The sequence below is a fragment of the Pseudorasbora parva genome, chromosome 15 (genome assembly GCF_024679245.1).
Source record: "Pseudorasbora parva isolate DD20220531a chromosome 15, ASM2467924v1, whole genome shotgun sequence".
NCBI classification, from domain to species: domain Eukaryota; kingdom Metazoa; phylum Chordata; class Actinopteri; order Cypriniformes; family Gobionidae; genus Pseudorasbora; species Pseudorasbora parva.
The window spans coordinates 18,893,906-18,915,539 of record NC_090186.1 but is presented as its reverse complement, the minus strand read 5'-3'; the positions used below and the strand labels follow the sequence as shown (position 1 = coordinate 18,915,539).

The window sequence follows — 21,634 nt, the reverse complement described above, 5'->3', positions numbered from 1 at the left end:
CGAATCTACTGATGGTACACAAGACACTCGAAGATAGCAAAAACGGCTTTCATGACACATGGTTGAAGTTTATTATAATCGGATACCACAACAAATCATTTGTTTGTTCATCCCATTTCAAGCGAGCTTCACTCAGAATCTTAAACTGAAGAAAGGGGCAACTATTTTCCTGCAAGCAGTAATTTATCCACTTTGACTAGCTGTTTAAACAATTTCTGATTAAATTGAAAGTTTCTTAGAGAGACAGCACTGTCTAGATAACGCAAGATGCTAGTACAGTAACAACAGGAAACTCCAAGAACCATACCAAACTAAATAGTGTGTCTAATGACAGGTTAATATTATTTTGTATTACAAAATACAACCGTAGATACGTTGCTCGTTCACGTGATCCTTCTAGCAAACGTCACCTTTTCCACCATATAAGTTAAAACGATAGTCAATGGAGATTGATAAAATGCAGCTTACTAGTTAATTGGTGTTTTCAGTTCACCGGCGCGTGAGAGAGAGCTCACGTGCATATATGGTTGCCAGATTGGACATGTTTGGGTAAAACACTGGATAGTATATGTGTTCTTTTCACAGAATAGCTCTGAAATAAGCTAATCAGAGCAGAGCTCAACATTAATATTCATGACCCTTCCAAATAAGGCAAAAACAGAGCATTACATCCTATTTATACAATTTATAGGGTTGTAATTTTTGCCCTTAAATAAGCCACATACCCTCTATGTAGATATCAGAGACACAATTTAACATATTGTTTCAAATCATTCTTGGGCACCTTTAAGTTTTAAGATGATGTTTGTTTATTAATGGATCAGGCATAAAGGAAGATTTTTCATGAAGAAGACAGATTATGTGGACTGCTTTTATTGGACACCGACTGAGTTGACTGGAAAACTGATGCAATGCAAACATACACTACCCAATAAATGCTTTTATTAATATTAAACATTTCGTTAGACACTTTATTTCCACTTTTAAAACATTTTCTTAATTCTTATTCAAAGTAAATGGCTTTCCGGTGTGATATGATGGGAAAAGGGATAAGAGCAAGCTCTAAGGAAGATTCGAAACTGCGGGTCAATCGCGTCAAAACAAAGATCCTTACACTCTACTGATTGCACCACTGTAGATGCTGATATTTGCATGTTTTTTATTGTACTGTTAGGCGGCGCTAGTGCGAATAACACTTGCCAACAAGGCGCACTATTTGCATTTTTCTTTTCAACATTTATTGAACATATAATTTTTTACAGTGTATATATATATATATTCGATAGATTCGATGCATCGATATGCGGAGCTGGATTCGACCACCGATCTCACAGTTGAATCTTCACAGGTGTTATGAAACGAGGATTATACCATTTTGGCAATATGCGGGTGCTCAATATTTTAAAGACGTGGCCTGGCACTGAGCTTCGCATCTGCCGTGCAGCACCTTTGAGGGAGTCGCACACAGGACGCGAAGCTCAGCGCCGTGTCACGTCTTTAAAATCTGAATTGCTGTGTGTTGCTGTGTGCAGTGTGTAAAGGAAAAGTGTTTCCCTCTTGCTGACTAGTGTCGTGCCCCTCCCAACCCATTCACACACACATAGATGATTTGACTATCAGTCGACTATAGAAAGATTCGATAATTCTGATTCGAATGTGTAAATCTTTAGTCGGGGACACCCATAATATATAGGACAAAGTTCACATGCAGTACTTGCTGAAGGCACAGAAAGGGAACAATAATATAGTTTCTATCTTGCAGTTAAAACATACTTATTTTCTATGTTCTGTGCATTCATGATACAAATACAAGTGTTTGTAATACTGCACAGATTAGGTAAAATCCTCTCAAGGAGTCATGCAGTTATGCAGGCTGTGCTACAATGAATGGGCTCAGGTGGCTACTCAATGAAATGAAGGTGTGAACACAGGCTGTCTGTGACAGAGTAAATCATGTTTAAGAGTGCTGGCACCACAGTCTGGAGAAACAGATCACTCTAAAATCCAAGCAAAGCAAAATTTAGCCACAGACCATGCAGGTGCAGCAAAATGTAGCTCTCCAGAAAAGCTTACGATAGTTCACCCAAAAATGAACGTTCTGTCATCATTTACTCATCCTCATATTGTTCACAACCCACATGACTAATGCTGGAAATAAAAAAAAACAAAAGGTTTAGCAAAGTCTCACGCAGCTGTTTGCAAAAAAGCAACCTGGACATTTTGTTTGGTAACTTCTTTTGGGTTCCAAAAAGTATATTTAACCGCATCCCATGATAAAATAATTTACAGTGGTCCAGTAGTGCACAAGACAACGGGATTTAAAAAGCAAACATAAGTTCACAACACAACAGAATCAAGACTCAACACAACGAAATCAAGCCACAAAGTAAATGCTCCTGACTCATAGCACAGTAAAGTTGTTTTTAGGTTTGATATTTGCTGTATATTTGCCAGGCTGCTTAAGGGACTACAAATCCCACTCACAGTTTAAAAATATCAACGTCAATTCATTCAGTCATTCAAATGAACTATATTTACAAAGTTATAGTAAATGCCTAGAGGGCAGATTAACTTACTATATATGATCATCTGTCATCTTGCTTGTATAGTACACTTTTTTTTTTTTTAATTACTGTGAGTAAAAGTAAATTACATTACTTTTTTGAACATGTCTGTTTTTAAATGTTAAAAGTCATTATAATTAATAGAAATTATACGTTTTAACCCTTGGTGGATTTGGCAGATGTTCCCTTAAAGGTGGGGTAAGTGTTATTTCAAAACCGTTTTAGAAAAAGGAATCGGGGCGAGTGGAATAACCAACTTGTAGCCAATCAGCAGGTAAGGGGCGTGTCTGCTATTGATGGTGAGAAGAGCGCTCGCTCTCGCTCAGTGCATGTCATTATTCAAAACACATGCGTCACACATGACGGACATTAGCCGACAACTAGCCTAATATATGCTGCTTGACTATGCTCGTGTGTCATGTTCACTTGTTAGTCCATTTGCGATCGTATTGTGGCTCACTTCAGCGATGATAAAGACCATTTCCATACCGTATGGAGCATCTAAATCTCCTCACTGTGTGCTTCAAGCATCAGCTCACACAATAGCTGTGTATCATTTTTGAAGGCTGCGTCCTCCGGAGGTCGCATTTGAAGGCTGCATACGTCATAAGGCCGTCTCATTTCAAAAAAGTGAGTAGGACACTCCAAATGCGACCTTCGAATGCGTCCTTCTTTCACAGGAATTCGGAGCGAATAATTTTCATTCATAACTGGCGTGAGAGTGCAACGAGGCTGAACGTGTTGGCATAGCAACGTGATACTTCCTGCCTGTGTCCTACGAAGGACGTCTCGTTTAATTCTGACTGAGGACACTCGGTATACTGCATCCTACACAGGACGTGTCCTCCGGAGGACGCAGCCTTTCGAAATTTAACGAAATGAGACACAGCAAATGTCTCCGACAAGTAACATACTATACTCCTAAAATATGTTTGTTTACTCTTTTCATGATCTATATAACCCTTATCTGGTCATAATTGTAATATATCGTTATCTGGACTGTCGTGCTTGTGTTCTATAGAGTTGTTCATGAGAACAGTTTGATCGCTATCTCTAATCTTGTCATAATTGTAATATGTCGTTAGTTGGACTGTCGGCTCGTGCTATAGAGTTGTTCATGAGAACAGTTTGTGATTTTGTGATCGCTATGACTCTAATCTGGTCATAATTGTAATATGTCTTTAGCTGGACTGTCGTGCTTGTGTACTATCGAGTTGTTCATGAGAACGGTTTGTTTGTGATTTTGTGATCGCTGTAACTCTAATCTTGTCATAATTGTAATATGTCGTTAGCTGGACTGTGTGCTTGTGTACTATCGAGTTGTTCATGAGAATGGTTTGTGTTTTTGTGATAGAAGGGATGACTTTTTCATTGAATATTCGACCTGGATTAGATACACAGAGATTCTGCCATAGCTGTTGATGCCTCTGGGTTTACGTGTGTGTGGAGGCGCTATCAAAATAAGGGCGAGACCCTTTTGGGGGTTGTGGCGTGTTTGTTTTGGTGATTTGAAATATTAACAACTGTTACCAGAAAGCACTTACCCCACCTTTAATCACCATGTGCTGAGGAAATACGTCATAGCATTAACAGGTAAAAATATGCACGTAGCTGATTTTGAATTAATAATTCATGTCGATATACAATGTTGCATACTGTTAAAACGGATCGTGGCATTGATATGAAATTGCTTTGAAAGCCTGCCAGGGCTAAAATTCAGCTGAATTCCCCCATGAACGAATTGCTGGGGTTAGGGCCTTAAATTGAGGTAAATAAATAAAACTAGGACAGGGACAAATAATGATGGATATTATTGAGTGCTTAATATTGCACTTTTGGTCACACAGAAATGCACTTGACAGTAAAGCACTGATTTTGAAACTAGGAAGCAGTAAAGTAAATGTACTGCTTTGAAATGCTGTCATCATTTACTCACTCTCATGTCGTTCCAAACCTAAAGGACTTTCTCTCTTCCGTAAAACACAGAAGAAGATATTTTGATGAATGTTGGCAACCAAACCATTTAAGGTAACATTGAATATTGTAGAGACAAATAACAGACTCAAATTATTTTCTTCCATGTTACACAGAAAATTGTATTCAGGTTTGGAATGACATTAGGGTGAGTAAGTTATCACATTTTTGTGACTGTGCTAAAGTGACAAGTTTGTAGTTGTGTGTAGCCTATTGTCGTTTTCCAATTTACCTTGTCATGGATTTACATAGATTCACCATATAACCTGTAATGTTGCCATATCACATGACTGTATAAAACAAAATTCTGAGTCAAATTCTGAGTTCATCACTTCATAGAGAAGCAGAAACGCAGCGTAAGTTCGTCAGAGGCAGCACTGTATGGATATTCGCGTATTGCAATTTCCCATGCGCTCAAAAATAACAAAATAAAACTTTATGAAACAGTGCCTAATATGGATACAGTCTATGAATATGGAGGAAAGGAGGTCTCTCTCGCTTTGCCTTTACAATTCAGAAGACAAATCAATGGGCCGCTGTCGCTACATGATGGGCCAGTCTATGGCAAAAAAATAAATAAACAACCTTGTATCAGCCCCAAAGTGTGTCAGCCCACCGGGAAAATGCCGGTGTGCCAGATTACCACTCCAGCCCTGAAGCCTGTCGACAATATAGAACATTAGAAAACGATAGAAAATTTGTATTGTACGAATTCATGTGAATAAACCAGTAATTTGCCAAAACATAAAATAGTATGAGAGGCCATGAATGAGTAAACTGAGGGTGGAAACATAATTGCACTTTCTCAAAAACCACCAATTCTTTTCAGATTTTTGAAGCATTATTGAAGGTCAGAATGAGAATTTATAATAAAACTAAAACTATAAAATATGACTCCATGTTCTCCATGTAGTTTTGGTCCTCAGGAGCTGAGAAAGTTTTATTAGGGAGAAAAAAGGATAGATATTCTGTTACTGGACAAACAGTAACTAAACCAGCTCTTTCCCAGTAGGTGGGTTTGTTACTGACATTTCAGAACACTTTACACTATTCTTCTGTCGAATGCCTCTTCATGCTGTATCTCTCATTCTTTTCCGCTGTCTCCCACAGTGCAGCGTTCTCCCAAACAGCTGAGAATGCCTATTGAAATCTCAGAAGTCTCTATGTATCGAAAAATCTCCTGCTAGAAGCGCGATCCATCTCTCAGCCGCCAGCAGGCCAAGCTGGTAACTCTGTTAATTTGTTATCCTGCAGATTTTCACTTTAAAAAGATTTGCTATGAAATCAAACTATGTCGACACCAAAAGCGCCATTTTATAGTGCAATGTTTTCCCAGTAACCCCATTGCTTTCAATGAGAAACATTTGCCATATTCACTGACACAAAAGGCATCATGAAACTTCATCTCACAACATCCTGATTACTTTGCTGGCTAAAATGCACCCACGCTTGTAATTCTATATGTTTATGTCTGAAGAAAGCTGTATTATATATTGATTATGTCTTTAATTTAGCACATTTAGTCAGCTGTTCTTGTATATGGAAAAAGTAGAAGTGATGATGAGGTATAATTTTAATTTGAGCTCAGCAACATCAATAAGTTCACAGTGGTTAATTTTCTGAAGAAATTCGGCTCTGTTGAAGTGTTGTGTTCTGTGTTTGATTAGCCGACTAAAGCCTTGATCATCATTGACTTTCATCAAATATATTTCCAGTTGTCACTGTTTATCAGCATTCCATGCTCAGCGCACAACAAGAGTCAACCAGAGGTAGCTGTAACTGAATATTATATCGCATAATCATTTTTAGATACAGGAGCAGCTGTGAAAAAAATGCATAAAAATATCTAATGAATATTTAATTAAGCTTTCTTCAAAAATAACACCATAAGACGTTAGAAAAGGCACTAACAATGTTTTGAAGGAGAAAATTCTAATAATAATCCTATCATAGTCAAACAAATATAGAAGATTGACTCAAGATGAAGCTAAGCAGTGAACAACAGTGAGTTAATTATGTCATCCAAACGCATACATATGACATATGAATTCATTATACACAACATCAGCGCATGATAAACGATAAACCAAAGCTAAACCTAACTTGGTGTGAGCGCAGCGTACAAATACTTCAATACAACTAACAATATTGTTCAAATTTCCTACCAAATGGTATTATGTTATTCAATGTTTTCAGACAGCAAGAAAGTGTCTGCCTAGACACTATGGTGCTGTCTGGGTTATTTTATGTGTTTACATTTTAACAAGAAGGATAGTTTTCATGTTGGTTTGGTTAAATGTTAATATTTTTAAATTGTATATATATAAAATATGTGAACATTTGGGTTAATTTAGCACTTTCACATCTTTTTTGTTTTGTTTTGTTGTTATATATTTAGCTTTGAGCTATAGTTTGTTGAACTTTCTCTCATTAGCTATAGGCCAAGGTGCCGTGGTGATGATTTTTATACGTGCAAATTTACTGAAACATGTCAAACGTGTAACTTAATGTAGGCCAAATAATGTACGCTATTTAGGGTTACATGGTTGTGTTGAATAACTTTTGAAATTGTCCTGTAAATTAAGGGAACAACATAACCATGACGCTCATTTCATCGTCCTCTTAAGTGAGACGAATTCTAAACTTTAGTTTAGTCACACATGCAAGTAAATTCTTAATATTGATAAAATGTATAAAGAATATATTTTTTTTATTATAATTAATTTTTCTCTTTCTTTCTCCAACAGGGTGTGACCAAGATATCCATTGATGCTTTGTCGTTGCAAAGTTTCTCATCCAAGTCAGTCAGTTCTTCTTAAAGGGATAGTTCACCCAAAAATGAAAATTCTGTCATTTACCCTCATGTTGTTCCAAACCTGTATAATTTTCTTTGTTCTGCTGAACACAAAATAAGATATTTGTAAGAATGTTTGTAACCAAGCAGATGGAGCAACCATTCACTACCATAGTGGGGGGGAAATACTATGGTAATGGTTGCTCCATCTGCTTTGTTACAAACATTCTTCCAAATATCTTATTTTGTGTTCAGCAGAACAAAGAAAATTATACAGGATTTGAACAACATGAGGGCGAGTAAATGATGACAGAATTTTAATTTTTGGTGAACTATCCCTTTTCCAGCTGAAACACTGACAAGTAGCAAGAATGCTCCACTGGATCTACTTTGACTGTGTGTGTATTTTCAAAACTAAAAGTGCATTAAAGACATTATAGAAAAGTGACAAGGGCTTTGGTCTTTTTTTTTTATTATTTAAAGAAATGTGAAATTAATTCTTATGAAAATGTATTGTTTGTATGCCAAATGTTATAAATGCATATGATACAATGTGCTTTAATTTGTTTTTATCCTCACTATAACATGTTTTAACTAGTTCACCTGCAATTTCTAGTAACAATTAAAACCATTTAAAAATGAAACCCCTAATTAAAACGTTTTAGTTGAATTAATTATAAAAAACAGGTTGAGTAAACGTACATTTTAAAGTTGAAGTCAAGTTTGAGCCAACTAAAAATTATTAATTCAGGTAAATACTTCTCTGTATAGAAATTTGACTCAAACATGTGAGAATCTATCAATATTTCTCCACATCTGCACACATTTGAAGTAAAAGCCCTGAGGGAAGTTGTTTTGTCGAGTGTTTTCATGACGACCAGAGAAGAGTTTTTTATGAATGGGAGCAAATGACGCGCATATTACAATCAAAAGGTAGCGACGCCCAAGATCATATTCATAACTCCTGGCACATATTAACACATTACGGTCATTATAAGACTTTGAGAATAAAACAGAGGTAACAAAATTAAACTTTAGTCTTAGATCTTTTTAATGATGTATAGTTTGTCAAGGTAATTACTTACATCTGATAGTAATTTTGAGCTAATTTAAGCAAAGAGAGTTTCAGCACGTCCTCGTCCTCGTGACGGTTATCAGGTTAACTTGAAAAATAATTGATACATTTTAATGTTGAAGTCAAGTTTGAGCCAATTAAAAAATATTAATTCAGGTAACAATTTCTTGAACAAAATTGAGTGAACGTAAAAAATCTGTGGAACTAGTTACTAAATAATAATTCGTTGAAAGCACTAGAAATTTTTTACAGTGTATATATTTTTAATAAATTTGATTTTTTTTAAAAAACCTTCTCTTTCATTCTTGCCGCCCTGATTATGCTGTCGCCATAGGCACTTAAAATTTCACTTTAACCTTTGTATATGCAGTACATTTAAAAAAACTGAGATATTACATTAAATAGACCGCAATAGAAGTTATAACTGAAGAAGTTATAAGTTATAGCACGTCAATTAAAATTATTTTGTTGACTGAAATAAGATGTCATTTTGCCATAAATAATAAAAAAAAAACTAAAATGAATGAAAATGTCATGAAGAAAAACATCACAATTTGTAGATTAGTTACATAAATAATTGGCAAACTTGCCCTGCTCAAGTAGGGGATGACAACCCGTTCTCACCCCCAAGGCGTCAAAATCCGAAGCATGGTCAAGTGCCTTCCGCGTCACAATTAAGACGCTAAAGGTGCCCCTGGGCGTCATTTTGCGACGCGCTGGGTGCTCCATTCATTTCAATGAGAAACCTTTGGCGTCATAAACAGACGCATTTAATTATTTGCATTTATAAAAGCAGACATGATTTTATTAATATTTAAAGGCTACTTTTATATTTTGGAGCAACTAACTCCACTCCTACCCTAAACCTACCCATATCTAAACAATATAAAACACATAACAGGCAAATAAATGTACAGTCACAAGTATTTATTGCAAAAACTGACCAAAGCAGTATAAAAGTATTAACTCATGTTGCATTCCAAGTCTTCTGAAGTCATACGATATCTTCATGTGAAGAACTGAGTTGATCTTGATGTTTTAATCGCTGAAATGATGATCCCGCTGCCCCGTGAACGAACTCATTCATAACTCATTCAAATAATTCAAAAGACTCCTGAGCATGACGCAATCGGTCACAAGACACACGAGAGCCAATGACATTTTACAATCAATGCTGACGTAATGACGCAATTGGTCACAAGACATACGAGAGCCAATGCAATTTCACTATGAAATCTCACGTAACCGGCGCCAATATTTGAAATTTGATGTGTTTGTTGATGATCTTCTGCGGATGGAGATGCTGATCGCTTTTGGGGATTTTCTTCATGCAAATCAATCGTTTGGCCTCGGAAAACTTGGATTATTTAACTTTTTTGAATAACTCGTGGATGCAGTAGTATGTTATATCCTGTGTTTTATATCATGTTCAGACAAATGGGTAGGTTTAGGGATGGGATGGGGTTGGGTTATATGTTAAGCATGTCTAAATAGCGTAAATAAAATAAATGTAAATAAAATTATGCTTGCTGATTAAATTGAAAAACACACTCTAACATGTCATAATGGCAAATTTATAAACTAATACAATTTCACCATGACGATAACATTACTAATACCCAGTGCGTCTGTGTATGACGCCAAAGGTTTCTCACTGAAATGAATGGAACACACAGCGCGTCGAAACATGACGCCTTGGGGTACCTTTAGCGTCTTTATTGTGACGCAGAAGGCACTTGAGCATGCTTCGGTTTTTGACGCCTTGGGAGTGAGAATGGGTTGGGGATGACAACACTGCAACAAATTGGGTAATTTTCATGCAATGGCGAATTTCTCAAGTTTGGTTGTCATAAAAGTTTAGGATTCAATACCGCACAGCAGTGTGCTCTCAAAGTTTGAGCAGCTGTGTTTATTGAAGAGGGTGATTAATTTTGGAGGTATAACTGGGATTTGTAATCACTTCCCTTTTGTGTGATTCTGAGGCTAAAAAACAACACATCACGTTAATCACACACCCTAATTAAAAAACAGCAGGCTTCTCTCTCTCTCTCTCTCTCTCTCTCTCTCTCTCTCTCTCTCTCTCTCTCTCTCTCTCTCTCTCTCTCTCTCTCTCTCTCTCTCTCTCTCTCTCTCTCTTCTCTCTCTCTCTCTCTCTCTCTCTCGCGCTACGTCTGTCTTTCTTTCTCTTTTTATGCTGTCTCTCTTTCTCGAGTGTGATGGATTTCTAGGAAGCACCCAGTCGTGAGCTGCTCTAATTTAGAGTCTATCAATACATCTTATCAGTGGGGGCTCGTTCTCCCTTGTTTCTCCACCTTATTCCTCCTTCTTGTCTTCCATCTTCCACTGTAGGCACAAATGCAGACTCGACATCTTCCGAAACGTGGCTCTCTTTGACTGGCTCACTTGATAATGAAAACTTGTCGGTGTGAACTTTCCATCAAGAGTCCAGTGGTGAGACCAGTGAGAAGAAGTTGGTGGAGCTCTCAGTGCCTTCTCTCAAATTTCATCCCTCATTAGACTCTAGGATTTGCACATTTTACACAGCAGAACTCTGGTTCCCTGCATGCAGTGCGGCATTCATAAATCATGTGAATTACAAGGTCATTTTTTAGTGTTGTGCTTGTTGCCTCTTTGAGTTATGTGGTGTTGACTTAGGCCTGTTTCACACATACTGCATCTTGAACTGCGGGAGTACAATTCACATTATAAGGTCTTTATTAACCCCCCGGAGCCTTGTGGATTACTTTTATAATGGATGGATACACTTTTTTAAGTTTGGGGCGGATTGGACTTGGCCTGGGTTTCAACAACTTCCTGTTTCATGGCGTAACATCGAAATTTGTCAGGCCAACAACGACATGCCCTCCAGGGAAAACTCAAGATCTTCACAATTTAATGTCATAAAAGCCTTATATTACACTGACCAATTATGATGTTGATCTGATTGAATCTCTAGGAGGAGTTTGGTAAAGTAAAACATCTGGAAATAGGGCCGCAACAAACGATTATTTTGATAATCGATTAAAGGTGCACTATGTAGTATTTTTGCAGTAAAGTATCCAAATACCACTAGGCCAGTGTTATATATTTTGTTCAGTTGAGTACCTACAATATCCCAAATGTTTCCAACTATTTGTAAATTGTAAGAAAATTGCTATTTTAACTAAGGACCGGGACGTTTCAGCATAGCATCTGAGGAAGTCACCTGTCAATTGCGTCATATCTGCGCTACCCTCGGTTTCGGGTTTTATTTTGCAGGAGCGCTTTACTCTTAACAGTGTGAACATGTGAACACACAGAGTAATGTCATAACATCATTTTCAACCCACTTAAATGTATCTTATATGATAAACAGAGCTGCATTACCTCATAATCATAACCGGAAGAACGGATCAGTGCAAGCGCCCAGCGAATGTGTCCCGTCCCGTCATAATAAAAGTCCCGGTGTTCGCGAGGCGGGTATTTGTTTAACAATCGCTCCAGCTGCCATGCTCAGCTCCACAACACTCGGTCCTGCTCTGCTTTACACTATAGTAACGTTAATAACCGCATTCATGAACGTGATATCTGCCTGAGTCCTATTTTTCAACGGCTGTGAGGTGAAGACCGCATGTCCCAAGATGCTGCGCTCAAACTTTGTGTCATCAAACTACGCATTTGCTTTGAATAGACGACCTCTAGTGGATGGAAAGTTGCATAGTGCACCTTTAATCTAATGATTATTAGAACGATTAATCGACTAATCCATTATTGCCATCACCATTATTCAATTAGTTAAAACATTGAGGTATACATATACTAACTATAATATAAAAAAAGAAAATCACTTTAGCTTTTTGAAATGGTTGTTTTAATGAACTTTGAGCCAACTAAACAGGTCCTTCTTTAAGTTCTCAGATTTTTTTCCAACTAAAATCACACACAAATGCCTTCAACGCATTGTTTAAATATTCTGTTCTCTTCCAGTTGAATAAAACAAACAAAAAACAGCTGCAATTCCTCCGACGAAAAAGTGATCAATAATAGGTGCTGCTTAAACGGGACATTTACTTCAGGACACAAAGAATATTAATCTGCAAACAATTATTACAAGTATAAAAATTACAATCTTTTTTACATGACAATTGAGCTGACAGATTCTCATTCACCTTTTAATTAACAGTATAAACCAGAACTGACATGAATGAACCTATCTCCTTTTGTAAGTCATCATGCATGTGGAACAAAATACAGGCAAGTGATAAGACTATAATACCTAATAGTGTTACAAGACTCCTAAGCTTGATCAAGCTTTATTCTATCCAAAATAAATCAAAGTACTGTAATTATTATTTATACTTTAATCATTATTATTAATATTATTACTATTATAAGTAGTATTGTCTTCTCTAATAAAGAGATTTTCCGCTAATTAGTTATCTTAAGCTGGAGAACTCTCATCTCACCAGCTCCTCTTGTGCTGGGATGTTTCATCTTTAAGTGCTCCAACATGCACGTCGTGCTTCTGTTAAAAGCAAGTTGCCCCTTGTATGTATAGCACACAACAATATTCTTGGTTCGAAGTTTTGTGAAACTTTCCCACACTTTGCTAGATCGGATTAGTTTGCACTGCCATAATTTGAGCTGTTTTATTCTACCACGATAGCATTTGCAAGGGCTGCATGACACTCTAGTGCTACAGCGCCGTAGCGGTCAAATCGCGATATTGCAGGCCCTTGCATTAGGTCACATGAGATCAAACAACTACTCGACAACAAAAATATTTGCCGTCAAATTTTTATTGTTGACATTGTTGTCAATGTCGACTAATCGTTTCAGCCCTATCTGGAAATGGCCCTCTAAAATAAACACGAATATTCAAACTATTAGAGCATCTGTTTGGGCATCTTGTCAATGACATGCATTATGTCAATAACAGGAAAAATTAATACAAAGAGACATCGAGCCATTTTGCCTCACTTAATCCTGAAACCCATATGAAATGTACATTTTCACATTTTCTTACGCATGTGCAAAGTTTTGTAAGTTTTCGAGCATGTTTAGGCCCTCAAAAATGCAATTTATTTTTAAACGAAGAAGAATAGACCGAACAATTCCATTAGGATCCTCATATCATCGTTGCTCGGGCCCTAACTACACTAACTAATATAAATTTCAAGCATTATTAAAGACAAGTCAACACCCAGTAATTAAAAAAGAATATATAAACAAATTTAGCAATTGCACAAATAAATACAGTTGAACAAATATACAATTGAAATAAACATTTTCTGGTATTTAGGTACAGACACTGTAATCAAATGTAAAATAACATTGCACTTCATTAATAAAATAGGCTATACATTCCAACACATAGACTCTTTCACCTAGTGTCTGTTCCCCAAAATAAATAGTAAATATAAAAAAAAACATCAAAACCTTTCAACAGTAAAAATGTAATTGATGTTCAACAAATAATCATCAGATATAATACAGATGAACAAATGATAAAGCTTGGGCTGCTGAATATTCAATCCTTTTCGCTAAAAAAGCTTATTGTTAATGATATGATTTGGTGTTTGAAAAAAATAAAACCCATGAAATTATATTCATATGACATGCTGAAACATATGCCACTGACTGTAACGTTACCTGGGATGAAGACATTTCACACGCGACGCCAGAAGAACTCTGAACTCCTCTTGCAGTGTTCAGGGGAACTGTTAGTGCTGCACCGACCCGCGGGACGCTTTTATGAAGTTATTTGGCCCACACCGCACCACTGTATATATTTTTACAACCCGCCGCGCACCCGCGACCATTAAATAGACATATGGGGTCCACGGGTTATGAGACGACCCGCGCATCACTAGTTCAGGGCTATCAGGGTTGTCATGTCAACAAATGCACGTGCGATGGCATCCCCTGTTGTAGGATGACAGATCTTACGACAGTAGTTGAGGACATTATTTTTTCCAAACTGTAGGGGGACCCCGAGAGCAAAAGTAGCCAAGTGCGGCTTTAAGATATATTTCATGTCTGTGAGGCCTACGCTGAGTTTCGTTAAATTAGGATGAGATGCGCTCCAGTTCACGAGCAGTGCAAGTGGCCGCGAGGGAAGCACATTGCTTCAGCTCTGTATACTGTAGGAGCGGAATAATGCTATCGTCTTGAGAGCTGGGTCTGCTAATGCAAACACAGTAGCGATGCACGCACTTTTACCTTGCCCTTCTCCAGCTCCGCGTCAGTTATACGGTCTGAGATAACACTGCCATCTAGCGCTTGGGTGTTATACAGTCTGGTTTAAACCGAACACAAAACCGCGAATCTTGGATATAAATAAATAAATATATAAATATCGATACAGCGTTTTTGAGAATCGATACAGTATCGCCAAACATAATATCGCGATTTTTTCTTACACCCCTACTGCTTGTCTTTGACTTACATAGGCATCCCTTCTGTGGACCCATCACAGAATTTTCAGCGATTCCATGAAACTACCACAGATTTTGAGTTAAGGGTCCGTGTTCATTTCACAGAATTCAGTAAGACCAGGTTGGCACAGAAGAAGTGTGTGTGTGTGTGTGTGTGTGTGTGTGTGTGTGTGTGTGTGTGTGTGTGTGTGTGTGTGTGTGTGTGTGTGTGTGTGTGTGTGTGTGTGTGTGTGTGTGTGTGTGTACAGGTATAAGCGGTTTATGAGGACACAAATGCAGGCAATATAATGTCACAGGTTTTACAATGTAAACACGGTTTATGAGGACACTTCCTGTGTCCTTCTTAATCAAATGGCTTAGAAACATCTTATACTTTTTTTTACTTTTATTAAGTTTTGTTTTATGGGTAGGTTTAGGGGTAAGGGTTTGTGTAGGGCGATATAATTTATAGTTTGTACAGTATGAAAACCATTACACCTATGGAGAACCTGTATTCAAGTATGTGTGTGGGATATTTTCTGTAACTCTAAGCTCCTGCTTAATTCAATTGAGGGCCAATTATTGACTTTTCTGCCTCTCTGAAATCCTCTCAATTAATTTGCAGTATCAGAGCCTGCAAGACCTTCTAACCCTACTTTCTTCAGTCTGATGATCCATCAATTACTTAAAAGTCAAATCTTGCCAACTCTTTAATACTCTACATGTATACATTAATGCAGTACTCTTTAATACACTAAATTGTCAAAACCTTTCGGACACCCAAAGAACATTTGCAAAACCAGTGAGTAAATCGAATGTAATGTCCAAAAATTCTTTGATTTCATCTGTCCTATTTGTTATACTCCCCGGGTAAATTATAACTCTTGTTTTGTATCATTGAGTCATGAATGCATAAGGTGAAAATGAGGGATAATTTAATTTCCAAATTTGTGTAGTGTATAGACTGTTGTTAACATTTAATTATCTTAGACACTGTTTTTATTTGCACCATTTAAAATCTTTAAAATGCACAGTTTAAAATCACACTCAGCCATCTGCCACAATTAAAAACCATCATACCTATTACACACACAGTATTTTCATCTTTGTAATTCAGCTTTTCTTGCAACATTCAGAAAATATGTCTATGTAATTACACTGTAACAAAACTACAAACATTGCAATAAAAAACAGGGACAACTAAAACAAAGCTGGATATAATACGTATGCCTTTTTAGAGAAAATATCTTAATATAAACGTAAAATGTAGTTCCAGCCCGCTCTTTGAAAGGCTGATTATAAACACAGTGAGAGACCCAGGGGATGTGTGTGTCTTAATTAGCTCATAGTCAAATAAATAATCTGTTAAATGGGGGCTATTATGCAAAATTTAACTTAATTTGAAAAACATAAATGTGTGTCGGCAGTGTGTGTGACACAAACATCCTATAATGGTAAAAATACACCCACTGCTTTTTTTTTTAATCCCCATAAATCATAAACAGTGTCTCAGAATAAGCCATTTGCAGTTTCTATGCAATGTGACATCGCATATGCTTAGGCCCCGCCCATGACTGCTGACGGTTGCCTTTATTAGCAAAGACCCAGCCCTGAGTGAGCTGAACTAGGGCTGAGCGATTACTTGCATTTGCGATAATATCGCGACATGAATAAACACAATTTTGTAACCGCAAAAGCTGCGATTACAGTCCGTTCATGTGACACGCGAGCATAAAGCAGTCTGTAGAAGAAGCACCAACTTGGCATGTTATGCCTGCCAGCCTGGCCTACAGGAAAGAACAGTGTGTGTTTAATCGATCTAAAATTGTGTTGGTCATACTATACAATAGGGGTCAGAGAAAAGATCCTGTCTCAAAAGACAATTCTGAGCTAAGATTTTAACTGCAGGTGCACGATGGCGCTGCATCACCCGTATTCTGCTTGCTTCCATTTTCTCTCTCTCTCTCTCTCTCTCTCTCTCTCTCTCTCTCTCTCTCTCTCTCTCTCTCTCTCTCTCTCTCTCTCTCTCTCTCTCTCTCTCTCTCTCTCTCACACACACACACACACACACACACACACACACACACACACACAACACACACACATGAAATAATATTTCATAATCTTCGGAAAGGCACATCACAATGGCAACCCTAAGCTGAACACAATCCACCATGTTTATCTCCTCGCCAGAGCATTCAACAGCAGCCTTCAAGTAAAACAAATGTATACTTATTAAAGCTAATAAAAGTTATTAAATCAAGAGCAGTGAGTGTTTCTTAGTTTCTCTTTTGTTGTTTGATTCATATTAATAGCACATTTAGCAGTAAGTACTGTGTTACGCTGATTTCACTTCCACAGACATTACCGACTGTGTTTATGTGAACTCTGTGTTTTTGACATAACCTTGTGTATATTTGACAGTTTAAGCACAATAAGATGTGAAGGCGAACTACATTTAATACTCACGAGATGCACCATTTGACACAGCTTTCTGTGTGCATACTTCAGGTGTGTGCCCTTAGAAAACCATTTATCAGAAATTTAGACTGATATGGCTTTAAAACACATGCAGATAATAAACGTTCATGATGATGAAGAACTGCAATGTCACGTGAGCGTGACTGCGACAGAGATGATAATTAAAACAGATCATTAGTTCGTTTTTGCCAGCTGTACAGGCTCCGCCCTCTTTGGAAAGTGGGTTGAGTGAGCAGCAGCTCATTTGCATTTAAAGATACATCCACAAAATTGCAGCATGTTTTTCCTTCCACTCAAAAATGGGCATTTACAACATGGTATAATAAATTATATGTGGAGTATTTTGAGCTGAAATTTCACTGACACACTCTGGAGACACCAGAGACTTATATTACATCTTGTAAAAAGGGGCATAGTTCCCATTTAAATTATTCAGAACAACACATAAACACAAAATGTATCAAATAAAACTAGATGAAATTGCTTTATATTACTGCCACTGATTGCTGCACATGGCAATCAATGTTCGCATCTTAGCAAAATAAATCAACTATGTGCATTGCACACACGTACTTATAATATAAGGCAATCACTTTTTTATCATTGTACCAAAGAGAATTAAAAACTATAACATAGATCTCACCTAAACGGTGCATTTACACAAACCACTCTCATTTATTTGTCACAAAAAGATGAAGACTGGCTTTGTTTCAGCCTAAGAGTCCTCTAGAGTCCTTTTCCACAGTACTTTTTTCCTGAGCTAGACAAATGCAACACCACTTCCATTTATAGCGGTATTCCCATGATAACTACATGAACACTACAGTCTAGAGTACAAAACAAGCAACAGTCTAAATCACTCTGACATTAAATACTGCCATTTTGCTTTCCTATCCTCAATGCTGTTTACTCAGGTAAACCTTTAAACAACCAAACAGAAAAGTAAAGCCAAAACTGAAAAAATTCTTATGAATCGAGCAAACAAACAATCTGCACCTCATTAGCGTGACTGACATTGTAAATTCTACACAAAGATTAAAGGAATAGTTCACAAAAAAATGAAAATTCTGCCATTGTTTACTAAATGATTGATGATTGATTTACTAAATGATGATTCAGTAAATTATTCCTTCCAAACCTAGAATATGTGGAACACAAAAGATATTTTGAAGAATGTTTCAACTGTTCACTTTCATTGTATAAACAAAAAAAATGCTTTGGAACAACATCATGATAGAATTTTCATGTTTGGCTGAACTATTCCTTTAAAGACAAGCTACAATCTTTGCACCAGCGTGATAAAAACAGGAAAATGTTGGACTTACTTTGTGTATTCTTCATTGTCTCTGTCGCACCTTGCATCCTTATGTTTCTCCCAGTCTTTCCCATGTTTACATGTAGTCAATAAAATGATATCATCCCCATTATGTATATGATACAAAGCATTTCTGGTTTCAGAACCAATGCCAGTTAGATACCTCTTCCCTTTGAAGACCAGCAAGTATTTCCGTAAAGGAGGGACATTGTTAAGAACCAGATAACCTTTTTCCCCTCCTTTCTGAGGATGGTCTTTTGAAAACAGAGGGATGGACACATCAAAATGTGGTCTAAAGTTGTCCATGTCGGTGCTGGCCTTGGCCAACATGGCTTGGCCGATATCGAAGCCTAGTTCCTCCGTATAATCAGGCCATGTTCCAGAGTACAAGTTAAAAATCAGATGGTTCCTCCCTTCGTACCATAGAGGGAGGCTTTGAATTCGGGCTCGGACATTATGTACATACTGAGCGGACAGCTGGTCCCTGTCTAGAGTGTCTATACTCAGTACAAAAAGGCAGGCCTCATTAGGGTCCGTTGTGTAGAACCGCGATTCCTCGATGGCTGCCAGAATCTTCTGGTAGCTTTCCGAGGGTGCTTCACCTTTCTGAGGGGGGTACACATAGATTTTAAAGCCCCGTTCGCATCGCTGGAAGTCGAAACAGGTGTCCATACGACATCGTCGGCTCTTGTAGATGTTCTTCTGGATTTCTCGCCTCTCGCGAGGAGACGTGTGTTGATGAAGAAGCAGCGGCCCGTCCTCTTCCTGCTCTGCCTCACCCAGGTATGTCTGCAGAGGATCAACCCATTCTGGCCAGCGAGGCGGACGTGGTGGGACACCAGGGATCTGTGAGACTCCATAAAGCTCTGCATGGTTCTGGAACTCACCGATCTGTAGGCCACACAGGTAGGCTAGTAGCAGGCTACAGGCCCCCACAGATACCAGCAGGTATCGCTTCTTCGCCTGCATGTGGACAGCGAGAAGCAGGGCAGGAAAAGAAGGAAGCAAAGAGGGTCGACAGTAAACCCACGGGACCAGCTCTCATACCAGTATGAGCATTCTGATACTGCACGGACCACTGTAAACAGAGAGATACAGAGACGCTCATGTTAGCTTTACACACCAGAATGAAAATCCAGAATCTATTATTGCAACTACATCTGAATACAGTCTGTATTCTGGAAGAAAAAAAAGTCCAAATTGAGATATGGGATTTTTTTAAAAAGCATACATTTTGAAGATTTTAAAATGCTGAACACAAAAAGATGTTATGAAGTCAAAAGAAGAAATATGTCTAAATTAAATAAGCTCTTTTGCACAAGATTTAGCCAACTTGATTTCCAAAAGATTAAATTGTAAACTACGGAATAAAAGACTTTTAGACCCTACTGTACATGTTTAATAATTATTATAATTTGTTTTGAGAAGTAATTATGCTAACCAGTATGCAAATTCTTCAGCGACTTACAGGGAGGTCTATCTTTTCAAAGTAAATCTTAAGGGGTTTGTATTGTGCCATGTATTTGTAATGTGTTTATCTATAATAAAGTAATAAGTAATTATGGACTGTAAAAAAAATATGTTCAATAAGTTATGACAACATTTTACATTGTTTTAACTCATCAAAATAAGGTAAGAAATGTTAAACTTCTTTTTATTAGTTATACAAGATGTAACTCATTTTTTAAAGTCAGTTTACCATAATTTAAATTGAAATAACTTAAACATCCAAGTTGATTGTACTGCAAAAGTTCAAAATGTGCCTTTTTTTTTTTACAGTGTGAGCACTATAACCACCTAAGAAAGGCTTGGGAATTTAGTCTATTTAGTGCACTCGGACGGTAATCTTTGTTGTAACTGAAACTTTTGAAAACACCAATATAATATATACATATTTAGGTAACACTTTTTTTTACAGTGTCATTGTTACACATTACATGTACAGTAATAACAATAGATTATGCATAATTACATGCAACTAACCCTCAACCAAATCTACCCTAACTCGCTAGTAAGTACATGTACCTAATTAATATTACTCAGTACTTAAATATATAATTACACTGTAACAATGACATCTTGAAATAAAGTGTAACACACATTTACACATATACTACTAAAGAGCCATGGCTTCAAGGACTTACAGTTGTAGCCTCAGGGCTGGATTGAAAATCCGGCATGCAAGGCATTTCCCCGGTGGGCCGATGCACTTTGGGGCTGATACAATGTTTTGTTTAGTTTTTTGCCAAGGACTAGCCCATCATGCAGTGACAGTGGCCCACTGGTTTTTGTTGTATTTGTCTTGTACAATGTATCTTGCCTGGATTTATGAAGTAAATCCAACCCTAAGCACCCTGGATTCCATGCAAGAACTTTACATTTCATTAGGCCAATAGGATGATTTAACAAAACAGCTTTAAATCCTAGACCCCATGAGGACAAGGCTTCTTTTTTTTCTCTCTTTAAATGTTTTATGAACTTTTTAATAGTTCTAATGAATTTTAATTTAAGTAAATTGTGAGAGCCTGGTGAAAGATATCTTAAATATATTAGGAGTTAACTCTTTACAAATGTTGTTTTTAAAGGGATCGTTCACACCAAAATGTCCTAATTTACCCACCCTATATCATTCCAGATCTAAATGACTTTCTTTACATATTGTTTGGTTATCAACATTACCAACATTTTTCAAAATATCTTATTTTGTATTTCACAGAAGAGAGAAAGTCGTAAGCTACAGGATCGGAATCCTGAGGGTAATTAAATAATGACAGAATTTAATAGCAGTAAATGTACCTCGCAGCATCCTAGCTCAAAATCTGTGTTTTACGGTCAAGTGCATTTCTATGTGACAGAAATGCAATATTAAGGTTGTTAACTGTAAGATGGCCTATCAAGATTTGTTCTGGTCCTATTTTATGTATTCATTTATTTACTAAGGCCCTATCCCCAGCAAAAGCATTCACGGAGAAACCCATGGGCCGGATGGGATTTATTTGCCCAGTGCCGAATTTTGCCCCCAGCCCTGCAAGAACA

The 21,634-nt window shown here is 37.3% G+C and overlaps 1 protein-coding gene across 1 annotated transcript in view; it reads right to left on the bottom strand.

Moving 5' to 3' along the window:
* The window catches only part of LOC137041243 (exostosin-1), a 448,506-nt gene that overhangs the window by 425,414 nt on the left and 1,458 nt on the right, over nucleotides 1-21,634 (bottom strand). Inside the window, exon 2 of the mRNA XM_067417291.1 lies at nucleotides 18,609-19,676. Within this exon, the coding sequence (XP_067273392.1) occupies nucleotides 18,609-19,567 (959 nt within the window). The 5' untranslated portion in view covers nucleotides 19,568-19,676. The remainder of the gene's footprint in view (nucleotides 1-18,608; nucleotides 19,677-21,634) is intronic.